General features: G+C 35.5%; 1 protein-coding gene across 1 annotated transcript; it reads left to right on the top strand.

Annotated features, from left to right (window-relative positions):
- The first annotated feature begins 4,828 nt into the window (after positions 1 to 4,828).
- On the top strand, positions 4,829 to 5,626 carry LOC106333259. Its single transcript, XM_013771725.1, has one exon. The coding sequence runs from the start codon at positions 4,960 to 4,962 to the stop codon at positions 5,140 to 5,142; it is 183 nt and encodes a 60-aa protein (XP_013627179.1). The 5' UTR covers positions 4,829 to 4,959; the 3' UTR covers positions 5,143 to 5,626.
- Positions 5,627 to 16,763: the final 11,137 nt, after the last annotated feature.

The raw sequence follows: 16,763 nt of genomic DNA, 5'->3' as shown, positions 1-16,763 counted from the left end.
TAGTTGGAGAGGTAGCTTCGAATTAGGATCGAGACTTAGGTCTAAGATTGAAAATCCTATAAATTTTGAATGTACAACAACACTGCAGCTTTCTATGAAAAGGAAAGTACCATCTCCTCCATCAGCTAAGGACCAAATGTGCTTGGACAATGCCTTGTTCATTTGTAACAACATGCTAATGCACTTTACAAGGAATGCAGCGAACTCGTCACATAGTATCTTCCTTCCATCCTTTGGGTCTTGCAAACCCTTCTATTTTAATATAAGCCCCAAACCATATCTGAAAGACCACTCTACAGGAACTAGATGACGATTACCTCAGTTCGAGCTATCTGAGATGTTCCAATAAACTTGTCAAGTTGTGGAGAAAGCTGACATACTTTGGTTATTCCACCACCACCTCCTTTCTTGGCCTTTACTGGCCTAACAGGCTAACACATAAACACACAACAAAGTTAATCTCTTTCAGATAATAACTAATTGATAATCCCAATCCATATGGCTGATGAAAGGTTGATCATTCACTTAGCCATTTGGATTCAATACTGTTTTTGTGGCATCCATCTTTTTGTGGTTTCTGTTAGAAGTATTTTGAGTTAACTCCTTGCAGTAATGACAGAAAACTTTCACCTACTTAAACCTTTTTGTGGTATTCACAACTAGCCTCATGAATATTGGTTACTAAATACCTATTGTTTTTAAACTGCATATTTGTATTTGAAATTTATTATATACCTATAAATATATAATTGGTCAACTTGGTTTGAAGTGGAACAGAACAAAAGCTAAAACATAATTATGATCGTCATCAGTTTTTACTTTATGATCTTGATTAGTTTAAAGTTTTGAAAGCTCATATATTAAGGGAAATAAGTGGATAAGATTGTGGAATAGCAAAATAATCAAAAAGGAAGATGTGGTAAGGTCATCATCATGCATCACAAGATTTTCTTACGTTTCCGTAATCCATATTTTTTATCGTATATATGAGACTTTAGAGTCATTGGAATATGAAATCCAATTCCATGTTGCATGCAATATAACACGTATTCCGCATTATATCATATCCAAGTTGCTAAACAAACTTCGTTGGTCAAGGTTCTATTCACTTGTGCGTGTCTTTCAATAAAACATTTCATAAATATTTTGACTAAATTAGCTATATATGTTGGCTGGATCGAATTCATGAACTGACTGGACAGTCATCTAAGCACCAATGGATTTCAAAAGGTTTTTTTACCTACTTAAATTTTGCTTTTTCAGAAAAAGTATACCAGCTAATTTTCTTTTCATTTTGGATCGTATGGCTCAAAATTCAAAAATATGAGAGTAAGACTAATTAAATTTCATAGAACGTTTTGAATTAATTATACAATATATTATAAAATTCATTAAACATACACCAAAATTCTGTCCATCTGTCTTTATGGTAACTTCAGAACAAACTAAGTGCGTGTTGTTCTTTGGTACACACGAATAATTTGACGCTCTTATCCACTAAACCAACAATTAAACAAACAAAATATAAAACGAAAAGTGAGTTTCCACTTTTCTTGATACAGTCATCACGTTCTAGGTATTACTGTATTAGAATCTGGAAATGAGATTCACTACACTGACTATTGGTTACTTCTAAAACGTTTTCTACTTTTCTTAAAATCGCCACTAGCTGGCAACAATATAAAGTTTGATCTTGAAAGATAAAAGTAGGAGGAACTTGAACGACTAGGATGAAACATGTGACATGTGTCTTGTGGACTCTTAGAATATGGTTAGCTAATTTTGGTGGTTTAATTAAGCTTGATGCTTAAAGTTTAACAAACAATAGTTTAGGTACTCCTTGCAACTTGCAACTTGCAATAAGCAACAATATTCTATGATAACTTTTCTCATTTATGCATCTTTTGAGTATGGTGATACGTCCCATCGACTATATTGATTTTCATTTCGATCCCACGAATTAAGTGGAATTACTTAATCATCGATCTTTGATTTGTTCTTTAAACCCCCTTATTTTCTTATTTTCAGGTCACTCTGCGTCTTTGCCTTTTAAAGGTGTGGTTAGGGATTTTTTTTGAACAAAACTTAGGTTCACCCTAACGTGAACCTTTAAATTCACCTTCATTCTTATTACCAATCAAAATGTCACATAGATTAATAATAAAATATTTTATTTTTTTAAAAAAAAATTTAAAAATAATTCAAAAAAAATAATGACGCTCATTTTAATGACGATAACGCCACTAACTAAACCCTAAATCTTAAATTTTAAACCTTAAACTTTAAATCTAAACCATAAACCCTAAATTCTAAACTCAAACTCTAAACCCTAAACTCAAACCCTATATCTTAAACCCAAATCCTAAACCCTAAACCCAAACCGTAAACTCTAAACCCAAACCCTACACCTTAAACTCAAACCCTAGATCCTAAACCCAAACCTAGACTCTAAACCCAAATCTTATACCCTAAAGAAACAACATCAACATTAACCCAAACCTTTAGGATATAGGATTTGAGTTCCGGGTTTACGATGTGAGTTTAGGGTGTAGGGATTAGGTTTGGATATATGGTTTGAGTTTAGAGTCTATGATTTGGGTTTAGAATATAGGGTTTGAGTTTAAGATTTACGGTTTGGGTTTAGGGTTTAGGATTTGGGTTTAGGATATAGGGTTTGGGTTTAGGGTTTACGGTTTGGGTTTAAAGTTTAGGATTTGGGTTTAGGGTATAGATTTAAAATTTAGGGTTTAGTTAGTGGCGTTAGTATCATTAAAATTGACGTTATTATTTTTTTTCAATTATTTCAATTTTTTTTAATAAAATAGATTAAAGATTCACCCTATGGGTGAACCTAAGTCTAACTGGGGCACAGTAAAATCGTTTTCATTATTTTGGATTTCAGTCTTCTTCCTTTTGGATAAGTTCGATTCAATCGGCGATCGACTTTCCGTCCGTCGGGATCTTTTCCGACAGCCGTCAGCTTCGTCAGGGATGGTTGGTCGGCTTTCGACTCTGGGGCCCATTCTTTTTCAGGATGCAGTCGTCGGCTTTTGACTCTGGCGAGCCACCTTCTTCTCCGGTGGTTTCGGCCGGCTTGGTTCCGAGTTTATCTTGGATTTCGTCTTCATAGTTCTTCGCTTCTGGGTTTTCGATCCTTTCTGCTTTTAATCCTCTTGAACGCATGCAAATGGATTTCTTTTACAAGTGAAGATCTGTTTCTTATCGACAGTGTTTGTGGCTTTTGGATCTGGCGGCTCTGTTCTCAGTCGAGCTTCCTTCAGCTTATGGACTTTCGGGGATTTTGGAATCTCCGTTGAAGTTCTTCTCTGTCGACGGTGCGTTAATCCCCTCATGTCGGCCGCGGCGGTTCTAACAACTGGTTCCTGTTTCCGGTGCGTTTCCGGTGGAAGATCGGTGGCTTCTTGACCTGTGGGCACATGTCCCTCACACGCTAACTTGTTAACGCGTGGAAGAGTGTCGAGTCGCCTCACCTGCTTCCTTTTGGACCATTTTTGGTCTGGGCATCTAGTAGGCCTCGTGGTCTTAATGATTTGCCTCTGTTTGGGTCTTATTTTGTAGTGGTTTATTACCTTTCTTTTGGGTCTGCTTTGTGTTATAGTTCATGTTTAATATATACCCAGTTGACAAAAAAAAAAAGTTCGATTCAATTTGATTTTAGATTAGATTAGATTTGATTTGAATAAGGAAGATCATATTATTTTAGCAAATAGGCAATGTTATTATTTGCAATATCGCAAACTTAATGACATACATATCCACTTTATGTAATAAACAACTACCAAGCATCCGAGAATAAACAAAAAAATCTAGTAATCATTATCATTTGTACTTTATGATCTTTTGTATATGAGAACCTTTTGATTCCTCATATGAAGTATCAACTTACATCATGTGATGTATACGCATGCATGTATATATTAAAAAATATCTTAGTCAGCCTTACACTGCCAGGGGGAACATACGAAGTTTTGCAAGTATTTTATCCATGAAAGTTAATCAGAATATTCATAAAAGTTTCATACAAAAACAACATCAAATTGTCTTGATGTACTCGTGTTCTATTGGTGCAGAACTTTTCATCCTCATCCGTATTCAACCAACGCGTCTGTTATTATATATAACGTGTATCAATTATATATTATATAATATCAATACTAACATGTATTTTCATATGGATTATGTACATAATTATGAACATGTTATTTTTCAAAAATATATACATGAATATGTTATATTAAACGATCTCTTTATCTGAGTTTTAAACTACACAGCAAATTATTTGCAGACTTCATGAAAATTTAGTTGTAGGAAAAGCTCTCTAATTTTAGATTCTAGGGATTAGTTTAGCTAATTATCGTTGATGAATATCCTGGTTTTAGCTATTATATATTTTTAAAATTCGTTATCTAATTTGGATATCTATTCCTATATTCACTTGTACGTACAAGTTACCATTTTTCTTTGCATGCTATCGTATCTAGGATAAATATACAAAAACATATTTGCATAAATATAATATACATATACAAAAACATATTTGCATAAATATAATATACAATATATGTATATAGACACTCCTATGCAATTATTGTGTTAGTAACAACGTTTGACGTATGTTTACACATGTAATGCCCCCAAAGAATATTGGCTCTTCAGATAAACGAAAGTACAACAAAGCATCTTCAGAGAAAAGTTGCTAACAAAACAAACGCCATGTGGCATATCAATTAACCAACTATTAAGTCTATAATAATCCATTGTATGCTCGACGTGAATGTGTATAAATACAACTCGGCTTTTACAAGTAAGACCTCACAAAGACAAGAGTTCTCGAGACGCGGAAAACATATAGAGGGAAGGAAACACATACCTCAAAAGCGCGAAACACATACCGAAGAAGAGTATATTTTTATTTTTCTCCTACAAATTAAACACAGTATGGTGTCTCAGAAGCTCGAGTTTTGCATCGAATTAGTGAAGATGGCAGTCGTTCTTGTCGTCACCGTGGCTGAATCGGTAGAAGAAGCTTTCCGTAAGCCTCAGCCGCCGCTTCCGGCAGTTCATGACGGTCCCCGGAACAGTTACGCCAACGTTCCCATTCCACTCGTTGGATTCATGTGATGAGTTTTTTTTTTTTTTTTTTGCCTCGTTAAAGTTAGTAGCTCTCGTGCCATTTGGCGTTTTGGAAGTTGTTGATTTGTGTATAAGTTTAACCGGAAGAATCATGAAGAGTTACAGATGAATAAAAACGTCGACTTTTATAAAAAAATTAAGTACTAATCGGTTTAACTTTCTTTAAGAATCTGTGAAGCTACTAAGCATAAGTTTGAGTAACCATGTTCTTTACACGAATTCAGGTCTCAGTTGAAAATTTGAAATATGTAACAATGTTCAAATTCATATAATGAATAGATTGGTGAAGTTAACTTCCTTTCAATTTAAATTTACATATATTTACAGAAATAGGTTTCATCTAGTTTTTTTGGGGAAATTTAAAGCAAAGTGTTTTTCATAAGATAAATTTTGATTTTTAATCTTCTCATGATCCATAAGTCAACTTAGTTAGATTAGTTAAGAAACAATAGTTTAGATACTCCTTGCAAATTGCAACAATCTTCACTTATAGTTTTTTTCTGACCAATGGTGCTATACGTCGATCCCATCGACTATTATATTGATATCATTTCAATTCTACGAATTAAGTGGAATTACTTAATCACCTAGATCTTTGATTTGTTATTTAAAACCCTAATTCTCTTATTTTCGGGTCACTTTGCTTTTCAAGGTTTAATTATGGATTGTCTTAGCTAGGTTTGTGAAAACTTGGGCACGGTGAAATAAAACTCTTGATTTCCATTAGTTTGTATTATAGTTTTCTTCCATTTGGGTAAGCATAATATAATTTGATTTTGTATTAGTTTTGAATATGAATTAGGGCGAACATATTGTTGTAGCTAGGGAGCAATAATCCATGTTGTTTTTGTAAATATCGCAAACTTAATAACATACATACAGATTCCACTTATGTAATAAAAACTACCAATAATTCGAGAATAAATAAGTAACTATTAATCATTATCATATGCACTTTATAATCAGCCTTTTTGATCTTTTGTAACGAGAAGCTTTTGATTCCTCATAATAAAGTATCAACATACATCATGTGATGGATACGTGTGTATTTATTAAACAAGATCTTAGTCAGCCTTTACACTGACAAGATACGAAGTTTGTAAGTTTTAACCATGCAAGCTAATCTGAATATTTATAAAAGTTTAAATCAGAAACAACATCAAACTGTCTTCATGTCATCGTGTCCTATTGGTGCAGAATTTTCATATCCTGATCCATATTCAACCAACCCCTTATGTTAGCAGTAGCGCATAAGCATATAAATTATATATTTAAATAATTCATAACAAAAGTACACATAGGTATATATTAACGTGGATTATATATATACCCAAACATGTTTTTGTTTTTGACAATTGTATACATGAACATGTTACCAAACGACCTCTTTATTTGAATGTTAAGAACGAAAAGCAAATGGAAGTATAAACGTGACGGACATCGTGGTTTTGTGGTTTTGGAATACCACGACGGTGACCGCCGGTTAAAAAAAAACTTAATTTAACGGAGGCTGGCCTAGAGAGAAAGGATATGATTACTTAACCATATATTCTAAATTCGATTTAATTAAGCATACACCAAATTTCTGTTCATTTCATATGTTGTACTTGTTACACGCGAACAATTTGACGCTCACATCCACCAAAGCAACAACTAAATCAAACAAAATCGAAAACTTTAAGTGATTTCTCACTTTTGTTGATCCAGTCATCATGTTGGTATTAGAATCTGCAAATGGGATTCCCTAGAATCCATACACTGTCTTTTTTTTAGCAACGCCCTGCACTTCTAATGGTTACTTATAAATGTTTTATACTTTTCTTAGGTACAATCCTTTAAAAATAATCACCACTAGCTAGACACAATATAATATTTGATCTTGAAAGTTAGATCTAGGGTGAACTTCAATAACTACCACGAAAACATATGGTTTGCTAATTTTGGTGATTTGTTTAGTTAAGCTTGAAGCTTTAAGTTTATGAAACAATATTTTAGATACTCCTAGCAAGTAGCAACAATCTTCTTAAATATTTTTTCTCATGTATGCATCATTTGAGTTTGGTGCTACATCCCATCAGACTATTCTATTGATTTTCATTTCAATCCCATTAAGTAAATGGCAGTTACTTACTCACCCCGATCTTTGTTTTGGTATTTAAAACCCCTACTTTTTAAAGGTTTAGTTATGGATTGTTTTAGCTAGGTCTGTAAAAGCTTGGCACAGTGAAATAAAACTATTCGTTTTCATTAGTTTGGATTATAGTTAGTTTTCTTCCATTTGATAAGTTTGTATTAAAGTAGGTTTGGATGAGATTTGAATATAAATTAGGACGATCATATTGTTTTGGCAGCAATCATGTTGTTATTTGCAAATATCTCAAACTTAATGACTTATCCAGATTCCACTTTATGTAATAAAAAACTACCAATCATTCGAGGATAAAGAAATAGCTAGATGCACTTTATATTAAAACACTTTTTGATCTTTTCTAATCAAAACCATTTGATTCCTCATAATAAAGTAACAAATTACATCATGTGATGTGTATGTATGTATATACTAAACACGATCTTAGTCAGCCTTGCACTACCGAGGGGAACATACGAAGTTTTGTATGTTTTTTTTTTATGCATATGTTAAGAAAACAAATTTGAAATATTATTCATGCAGGTTAATCAAAATATTCATAAAATTTCCTATAGAAAACAACATCAAATTGTCTTCATGTCCTCGTGTCCTAGTGGTGCAAAATTTTCATCCTGATCCATACTCAAGAAATCCCGTATGCTATTAACTAATATCATAACTATGTAACTGATATATGTTTTCACGTGGATAATATACATGAGCATGTTTTTTTTTGAGAAATATATATATACGTGAACATGAACCATTTAAACTATCTCTTTATAGAAATCGTAAACCATGACGATTGGTTGGAATATAACTTTAATTTTGTACTATAAAAATTTGGCTGTATAATGTGGTTTGCCACAAGATAAGAGATTTGGATTAAAATTAAGTTCTACCTTTCTCAAAAAACAGTTTACACTTGTTGTACAAAAGTAGTTTTCTTTTGAATAAATTTAACATATATTCAAAAAAAAAATTGGCTGAATAAATTTTGTCATAGATCTATTTGAGGTAACTGTACATTTTTATTGCAGCCTATAAATGATTGTTTTAGAATTAGGGGTTTTACGGCTATTTTTTACTCTATTTTTAGAAATTGATTTAAAATATGATTGATATTTTGAAGGCTGTAGATAAATAAAAGTTAAAGCTAAAGTAAATATTTTTCGTCATCACTTTCCAAGTTGTAAACTTCTCGAATAGTTTTTTTTCTTTGTAAACTGACTTCTGGAAAAGTTAATTATCAGAAAATCTCTCTAATTTTAGATTTAGGCTCAGATTGAGGTTTTGCTTTAAAAGTATCGACTCAAATCTAAAGTTTTTAAAGTCTATTTTTCAGCAATTAGTTTTTAAAGTCTATTTTTAAGGGTTTTAAAGTTTTCAAAGCCTTTTATGTTTTTCTCTCTTCTTTTGCTTTGCAAACAAAATAGATTTCCTTTATTTTATTGTAAAAAATATTTTTTTCTCTGCCCCACAATAACTAAAATACTTATTCTACTTTATATTAATTTTATTATAAATTTTATTTGATAAATTAATCATTGTTATTTTCTTCTTGTTATTTTGAGATCCATATTATATAACTTTGGTTTCATATATGTTTTTTCATTATTATTTGCATAATTTTATATTTATTATAAATGATTTTAAAGATTATTAACTCTTCTGATTTTGATTATTAATTTTAATTTTTTAATATTTAAAATAATACTAACAGTTTTAACTATCAAAATCTCTACAGCCAACCGTCTAAAGCAACAACTTAAAACGAAAATCCGTACCAATCGGATCCTCGGGCAATTAGCTGAGATAATTATGGTTGATGAATATCCTGGTTTTTAGCTATTATATATATTTTAATTGTGATCGAATTTGGATATATATATATATATATATATATATATATATATATATATCTATTTTCAATCGCACGTACAAGTTACAACCCTTGCTTAGTACAAGTTACTTATCTAGGATAAGTAAAAGAAACCATACTTGCTTGCACATTTATACAATATATATATACGCCACTAAAGCGTTAGTAACAACGTTAGACATATACTTACACATGTAAGTAAAGTTGCCCCCAACGAATATTGGCTCTTCGGATAAACCAAAGTACAATAAAGCACCTTCTGAGAAATGTTGTTAGAGAAACAAATGCCAAGTGGCATATCAGTCGACCAATTATTATATTTATCATAATGCATACGAATAATTGTATGCCTGGACGTGAATGTGTATAAATATAACTCCGATTTTGCAAGCAAGACCTCACAGAGGCGAGAGTTCTCGAAGCATCTCCGATATAAAACTCCATTTTTTTAAAAAAAATGGAGTAAACATGAAAATGTGTTATAAATCATTAAGTAGATAGGCCATAACCAAGACAAGAAGAGAAAGCCCATCGGCCATGACAAGGTCCATCTGCATGGAAGAGAGGCGGCCAAGGCTTCATAGTCGGCCATGGATACCCTAGTTTTCATTTTCCATGTTTTAGTAGTTTTCTTAATTCTAGTTGAATTAGGATTATGTACCCTTTCCATATTTCTATACTTTGTAATCCCTATATAAAGGGACCTTCTGATTCATTAACAAACAGACAATATTCCTCTTTCTTTTACTACACGTTATCAGCACGATAGACTCCAAAAACCCTGAGACAAAAATCGAAACTCCTAAACCCTAAAAAAAAACCTAAGCCGACGATAATCTACGGCGTTCTCCGTTTCGTCTCAACTCCGACGATCAGCTCAGCACCTAGGCGTTCCCTGTTCGTGTCCGACGTCCTCAGCCAGCTAGTGTTCTTGAAAGACAAGCTCGCATCAGACGACGATCAGCCTCAGCTCGTAGACGCGTGCAGCCGGCGAACGTTCCCGAGCAATCCAACAACAGCCGTCTAGCGTCCGTTCGAGGTTCATCCGTTCTCCCTAGGTGGTCCGGCTAAACCCTACAAAGACAAAGGTATACCGATTAATCTGAGAACATAATGATCAAACCCTAAACCCTAATCCATTATTATGGAATCTCATGTTCTTGATCAAACCCTAAAATCGGTATAACCTAAAATCGACAATCTCATAACTAGTCATAGAAATCGATTCCACTAGAACATGTTGATTGTTTTTTTTGATTATCCTGATACAAATTATGAAAACCCTAATCTTGGAATCGAAACACCAAAACCCTAAAGAGCTTAAATTCGATTGTTGTTCTTGTTTTGATTGAATGATTGATGATCTGAGGTTATAGGATTGATAGATTGATTGTATAATCTGAATCTCAAATTTGAATTCTAAAGGCCTTGAAACCTTGATCACATATTGCTAAAACCGACTTCTAGCATTGTTTAAATCAAAACCCTAATTTAATAAATAGAAATCGAATTGGCTAAGGTTGTTTGCGTGACATCTAAATCTGAATATGAATTGCATTCGTCTTGTTTATCGACCAGCATATAGATTGTACAAACTTGAATTGGTTGCATTAATAAAATTGTATGGCCGTGTGGCCTGATCTATTTTTCAGTATGATTGTTCGCACCATGGTCGATTAGATTGATTGAAAAATGATTGCATAAGACTTGCTTGTGTCCGAGCTTATTGATTTCCTTGCGGTCACATGATCACATTGTGAAACCTAAATTTCGAATGATAATGTGATCCAGATGTCGAAAATCTCAAACCTAGACTATGCGGCCCTTAATCTCTCTAGAGATAACTATTTGCAATGGGCGCTAGATAAAAAGATCAACCTGAGGTCAAAGGGACTCGGTGATACTATCATCGAGGGCAGCAATGAGAATGATAAGAATCGGTATAGGGCAATAAGTATAATACGCAACCATCTCATGGAAGGTTTAAAAGATCAGTACCTTACCATGGAGAATCCACTAGACCTTTGGACCGCTTTACAGCGGCGATATGATCACCAGAAAACGGTGCTACTACCAAAGGCTAAATATGAGTGGAAGAATCTCAACTTCATCGACTATAAGTCTGTGGATGAACATAATTCAGTATTGTTCAAAATAGTTTCAATGATGAGACTTTGTGGTGAAGAAGTAACCGAGAAAGAGTTACTTGATAAGACCTTCTCCACGTTCCATTCCACAAATGTGTTGCTGCAACAGAGAGAGAGAGGCTTCACCACAAACACTGATCTTATCCCGTGCCTACTACTGGCCGAGGCTAATAATGAACTCCTGATGAAGAACAGTGAGATGAGACCTCCAGGATCAGCACCATTACCAGAAGCCAACAATTCTGAACAAGAAAAGAAAGATCCCAAAGAAAGCAACCACGTCTATAATGAAAGAAGATCACACGGCAGAGGCCGTGGTGGGTACAAGGGACGTGGTGGTTGTGACAACTACTCATATGGCCGTGGATATGGAAACAACAATAACCGTGGTCGTGGTTCCAGCTATGGCCGTGGAAGAGGCACTTTTGGCCGCGGTCGAGGCGGCATATCCAAGCCGTCTTACTCGACCAAATCCATTTGTCACAGGTGCGGGATGAGTAACCATTGGGCCAAGAATTGTAGAACCCCTAAGCATTTATGTGAACTCTATCAAGAGAGCCTTAAGAACAAGAACCCAGAAGCCCATATGGTTCATGATAATGGGTATGAAGCTCATGATGATTTCGACCATGAAAAGGATGACCTTATGGATCATGAGACATCAGATTGTCTTAAAGACTAATTCGACATCATTTTTGATTGTTTTATGATTGCTTTGTGTTTTTCATTACTATTGACGTTTTGAATTTATAATATGAAGTTTTATTTTAAAGTTTTACAAAAGTCTTTGAGATTATAAATCTTATTATATATAGAATGAAAGATGAGATGAGTATACTTGTGGTGGATAGTGGATCAAGTCACACAATTCTTAGTGACAAAAGATATTTCATAAATCTCAAAATGCAAAGTGCCAATATACATACCATTGCGGGTGTAGCCAGCCTTATTGAAGGCCACGGCCAAGCATACATACTGATGCCTAAGGGCACTCATCTAGAGATAAAAAATGCCTTATATTCCCCTAGCTCTAAAAGAAGCTTATTGAGTTTCAAGGACATAAGGTTGAATGGTTTCCACCTTGAAACATGGGAAGAAGGAAGTAAAGAGTTCCTTAACATTATTTTGATCACCCAAGGCAATATAAAGATCCTAGAAACCATACCTGGAATGTCTACTGGTTTATACTATGCAAAGATCAGTATGATCGAGGCTAATGCCTGCGAAATTTTCACTTTATGGCATAACCGGCTTGGCCATCCCGGTGCTAGTATGATGCGAAAGTTGATAATGAATTCTCAAAGGCACACATTCAAAGGAGTTGTGCCAAATAATCTCACATGTGTAGCATGTACACAAAGGAAACTCATTACTAGGCCATCACCAGCCAAATAAGGAAATCATAAATTTTCTGGAAAGGATTCAGGGAAATATATGTGGAACAATACACCCACCTAGTGGGACGTTACGGTATTTCATGGTCCTGATTGATGCATCGACCAGATGGTCGCATGTTTGCCTACTATCCACACAAAATTTGGCATTTGCAAGGCTGCTTGCTCAGATCATAAGCCTGAGAGCACATTTTCCAGATTTTCCTTTAAAGACTATACGTCTAGACAATCACGTCCTAGGCGTTTAATGAGTATTGTATGTCCATGGGGGTAAGTGTGGAACACTCCGTGGCACATGTACATACACAGAACGACTTGGCCTAATCTTTTATTAAACGCATACAACTGATTGCCCGACCATTACTCATGAGGTCTAAACTCCCGGTATCAGCATGGGGACATGCAGTATTACATGCACCAGAACTGATTCGCATCAGGCCATCTAGTGAGCATAGATATTCACCATCCTAATTACTCACGGGTCATGAGCCAGACGTGTCCCATATCAAAACATTTGGATGTGCCGTTTACGTTTCAATTGCTCCACCACAGAGAACTAAAATGGGACCACAGAGACGAATGGGAATATATGTTGGATATGACTCCCCAACCATTATAGAGTATCTTGAGCCAACCACGGGTGATTTATTTAAGGCCAGATACGCAGACTCACACTTTGATGAGTCCACATATCCGACCTTAGGGGAGAGAACAACCAGTTGGTAAAAGAAATAGAATGGTCTCGACCATCAATATGTTGGCAAGATCCTCGGACTAAAGAATGTGATATGGAAGTCCAAAAGATTATACATATACAAAATCTAGCTAATCAGTTGCCAGATTCATTTGCTGACCCGAATAGAGTGACAAAGTCATACATACTAGCTTGTAATGCACCTATAAGAATAGATGTCCAGAAGAGACAAAGTCAAGTTGCTACAGAGTCTAAACAACGTTTGAAACGTGGTAGACATATTGGTTCCAAAGATAAGCAAACTCGGAAGTCCAAGAAAGGTGCTGGATCCGAGGGTATTAAGGAAACCGTCCATGACATTGATGGACCGGCCGTGCCGACCAAACTGGTCGAGCCGAGTGGGCCGGCCATAACAACTAAACCGGTTGGACCAATTGTGCCATACAATGAGGTTTGGGACGCTGAACTTCATGGTACACCAGGTCCGGATAATCAAGAGATCTCGAAAAATTATATAATGTCTGGAACACAATGGAACAGAAAAGATATCGACGTCGATAATATATTTGCATACAAGGTAGTACTTGAGATCATGGATATAAATGAGGATCTAGAACCCACGTCCATATATGAGTGCACTCAAAGATCAGATTGGATCAAATGGAAATAAGCTATAAACGTGGAGTTAGAATCATTAAGGAAAAGATGCATTTTTGGCCCTATAATTGTGACACCAAGAGATGTCAAACCAGTGGGATACAAATGGTTCTTTGTGAGGAAAAGAAATGAGAAAGGAAAAGTAGTGAGATATAAAGCACGGCTTGTTGCACAAAGATTCTCACAAAGACCAGGAATACACTATGAGGAGACTTACTCCCCTGTGGTGGATGCAACTACATTACGATATCTAATCAGTCTGGCCGTAAAAGAAAACCTAGATTTACGCCTAATGGATGTAGTGACTGCATATTTATATGGTCCACTGGATAATGAAATCTATATGAAAGTTCCAGAGGGTATTGAGCTCAAAGATAAGAAAGGTTCACGAGAACAGTATTGCATTAAGCTGGATAAAGCCTTGTACGGTTTGAAACAATCAGGTCGAATGAGGTACAATAGATTATCAGAGTACCTAGTGAAAGAGGATTATAAGAATGATCCAATAAGTCCATGTATTTTTATCAAGAAATTCGACAACAAGGGTTTTGTAATCATGTCGGTATATGTGGACGACCTGAACGTCATAGGAACCTCTGGAGAGATTTCCCAAACAGTTGAATGTCTAAAGAAAGAATTTGAGATGAAAGACTTAGGAAAAACTAAGTTCTGTTTGGGGCTGCAACTTGAGTATGTAAACAATGGAATCCTTGTCCATCAGATGGCATATACAGAAAAAATACTCAAGAAGTTTAATATGGACCAGGCTCATCCCCTGTCGAGCCCTATGGTTGTAAGGTCCTTATACCTAGAGAAGGATCAGTTCGGACCAAAGAAACCAGACGAGAAAGTGCTCTGTCCGGAAGTGCCTTACTTAAGTGCCATTGGAGCTTTAATGTACTTGGCTAGCCACACTAGACCAGACATTTGTTTTGCCGTGAATCTACTATCTTGATTTAGCTCTTGTCCAACTCAGAGGCACTGGAATGGAATAAAACATCTATTTAGATACCTGCAAGGAACAAAAGATCTTGGTTTGTTCTATACGAACCAGCCAAAGGAGAGTTTGGTCGGATATGCTGATGCATGATACTTATCTGATCCACATAATGCTAGATCTCAGACTGGATATGTTTTTACTGTGCACGTGTCAAGACAGGGGAGGGTGGAGCCTCGGTTACGCGTGAAACAAATCAAACTTGGTTCTCTCTCTCTCTCTCGAATTCTCTCTCGAATCCTCTCTCCCGAAAGGCGAATCGCAACCGTCTCGGTGGCTCTGCTATCGTCGTCTCCCTCGGTGGCTCGGCGTCGACGATCTCGATGGTGGTTCTCCTCAACGGGGACGGAACTCTCGCGACGCTGGCTCTCCTCAAATCGAAAGGTAAGTGTCTCTTGTGTTCTTCGATTTTGCATGTGTTTAGATTTTGAATCTTATTGTTCTGATAGGCTATTTTGTGTTTGTTATATGTTGGTTAGGTGTATTGCTGGTGATGGAGCCCTCTCTCGGTGGAGACGAAGCCTTTGTTCTGTCTCCTCGATTTGGTGTATCGGTGGCGACGAAGCTCTCCTCGACGGCGACAGAGCCCTCCTCGACGGCGACATAAAATTTTGTAATTTTTTATTTGTTTGATTCGGTTTGTTTTGTATTGAGATGGATTCATCCAATATGATTTGTTTGCAAGTTTGTTTCAATCAATATGGATGGATTAAAATAGATTTGTTTGTAAGTTTGTTTCAACTTGGATTAGTTTCAATTAAGATGGTAGGATCAAATTTGATGTTCTCTCTTCGATAAAGTCGTTTAGATATGTTTTGACTCTGTCTGTTTAGATATGTTTTGGTTGCAAGTTTGTTTCAATTAAGATGGGTGGATCAAAATCCTTTTTGATTCTGTCTGTTTCAAATATGAAGCAAAGTTTATTTTTAAGAGTTTTCCCTAATTTTTTTTTTGATTACTTTATGTGTGTTGTGTCTTAACATGCGGAGTACATTTGGTCGAGGGTAGAAGACGAAGGAAGCTCAAAGCATAGGAGTACATTTGGTCTTCGCAATACAGGTAAATGTCTACTTCTAATGAATTGATTGCAAGCTTTACGGTTGAGTTAGATAGTTAATGTTTTTATTTAGTGAACTAGGTTATGGTTGTGTGATAAATAGAAGTGATGGTTAGCTAGAATATTGGTTGTGTGAGTGATGAATGCGTTTATCTTTATATTCTCTATTTAAATGAATGCGTTTAACTTCATCTCTTCCATCTATCTATCTCTCTTATCTTCCATCTCTCTTATCTTCCATCTCTCTTTTCTAATACGTAAGACATATTCAAAGATGGATTCTAATCCATTTTTGAATTTAAATTTTGTTGATCTTCTCCAAAGTCAACAAGATAGTGGCATAGGTTTAAAAATCTTCTCCCATTCCTTTATTTGGCACGCAAGACACAGAAGATTCAAACTTAGCAAGACAGTCCACTGCAGCGTAAAGAACGCAGGTCTTGGTCGCAAACAGATGATGAGGTCCTCATCAGCGCTTGGCTTAACACCAGCAAAGATGCGGTTGTTGGGACCGAGCAAAAGTCTGGGGCCTTCTGGAAGAGAGTAGCCGACTACTTTGCTGCTAGTCCGAAGCTTGCAGGCCTGGAAAAAAGAGAGCCATTGCACTGCAAGAATAGGTGGCATAAGATCAATGATCTTGTGTCCAAGTTCTG

This window comes from Brassica oleracea, chromosome C3, assembly GCF_000695525.1.
Source record: "Brassica oleracea var. oleracea cultivar TO1000 chromosome C3, BOL, whole genome shotgun sequence".
Taxonomy (NCBI): Eukaryota; Viridiplantae; Streptophyta; class Magnoliopsida; order Brassicales; family Brassicaceae; genus Brassica; species Brassica oleracea.
The sequence above is the reverse complement of the archived record's forward strand: the minus strand, read 5'-3'. Positions and strand labels throughout refer to the sequence as shown.

Coding starts and splice junctions, on each gene's coding strand:
- LOC106333259 (XM_013771725.1), top strand. CDS start 4,960: ATGGTGTCTCAGAAGCTCGAGTTTTGCATCGAATTAGTGAAGATGGCA.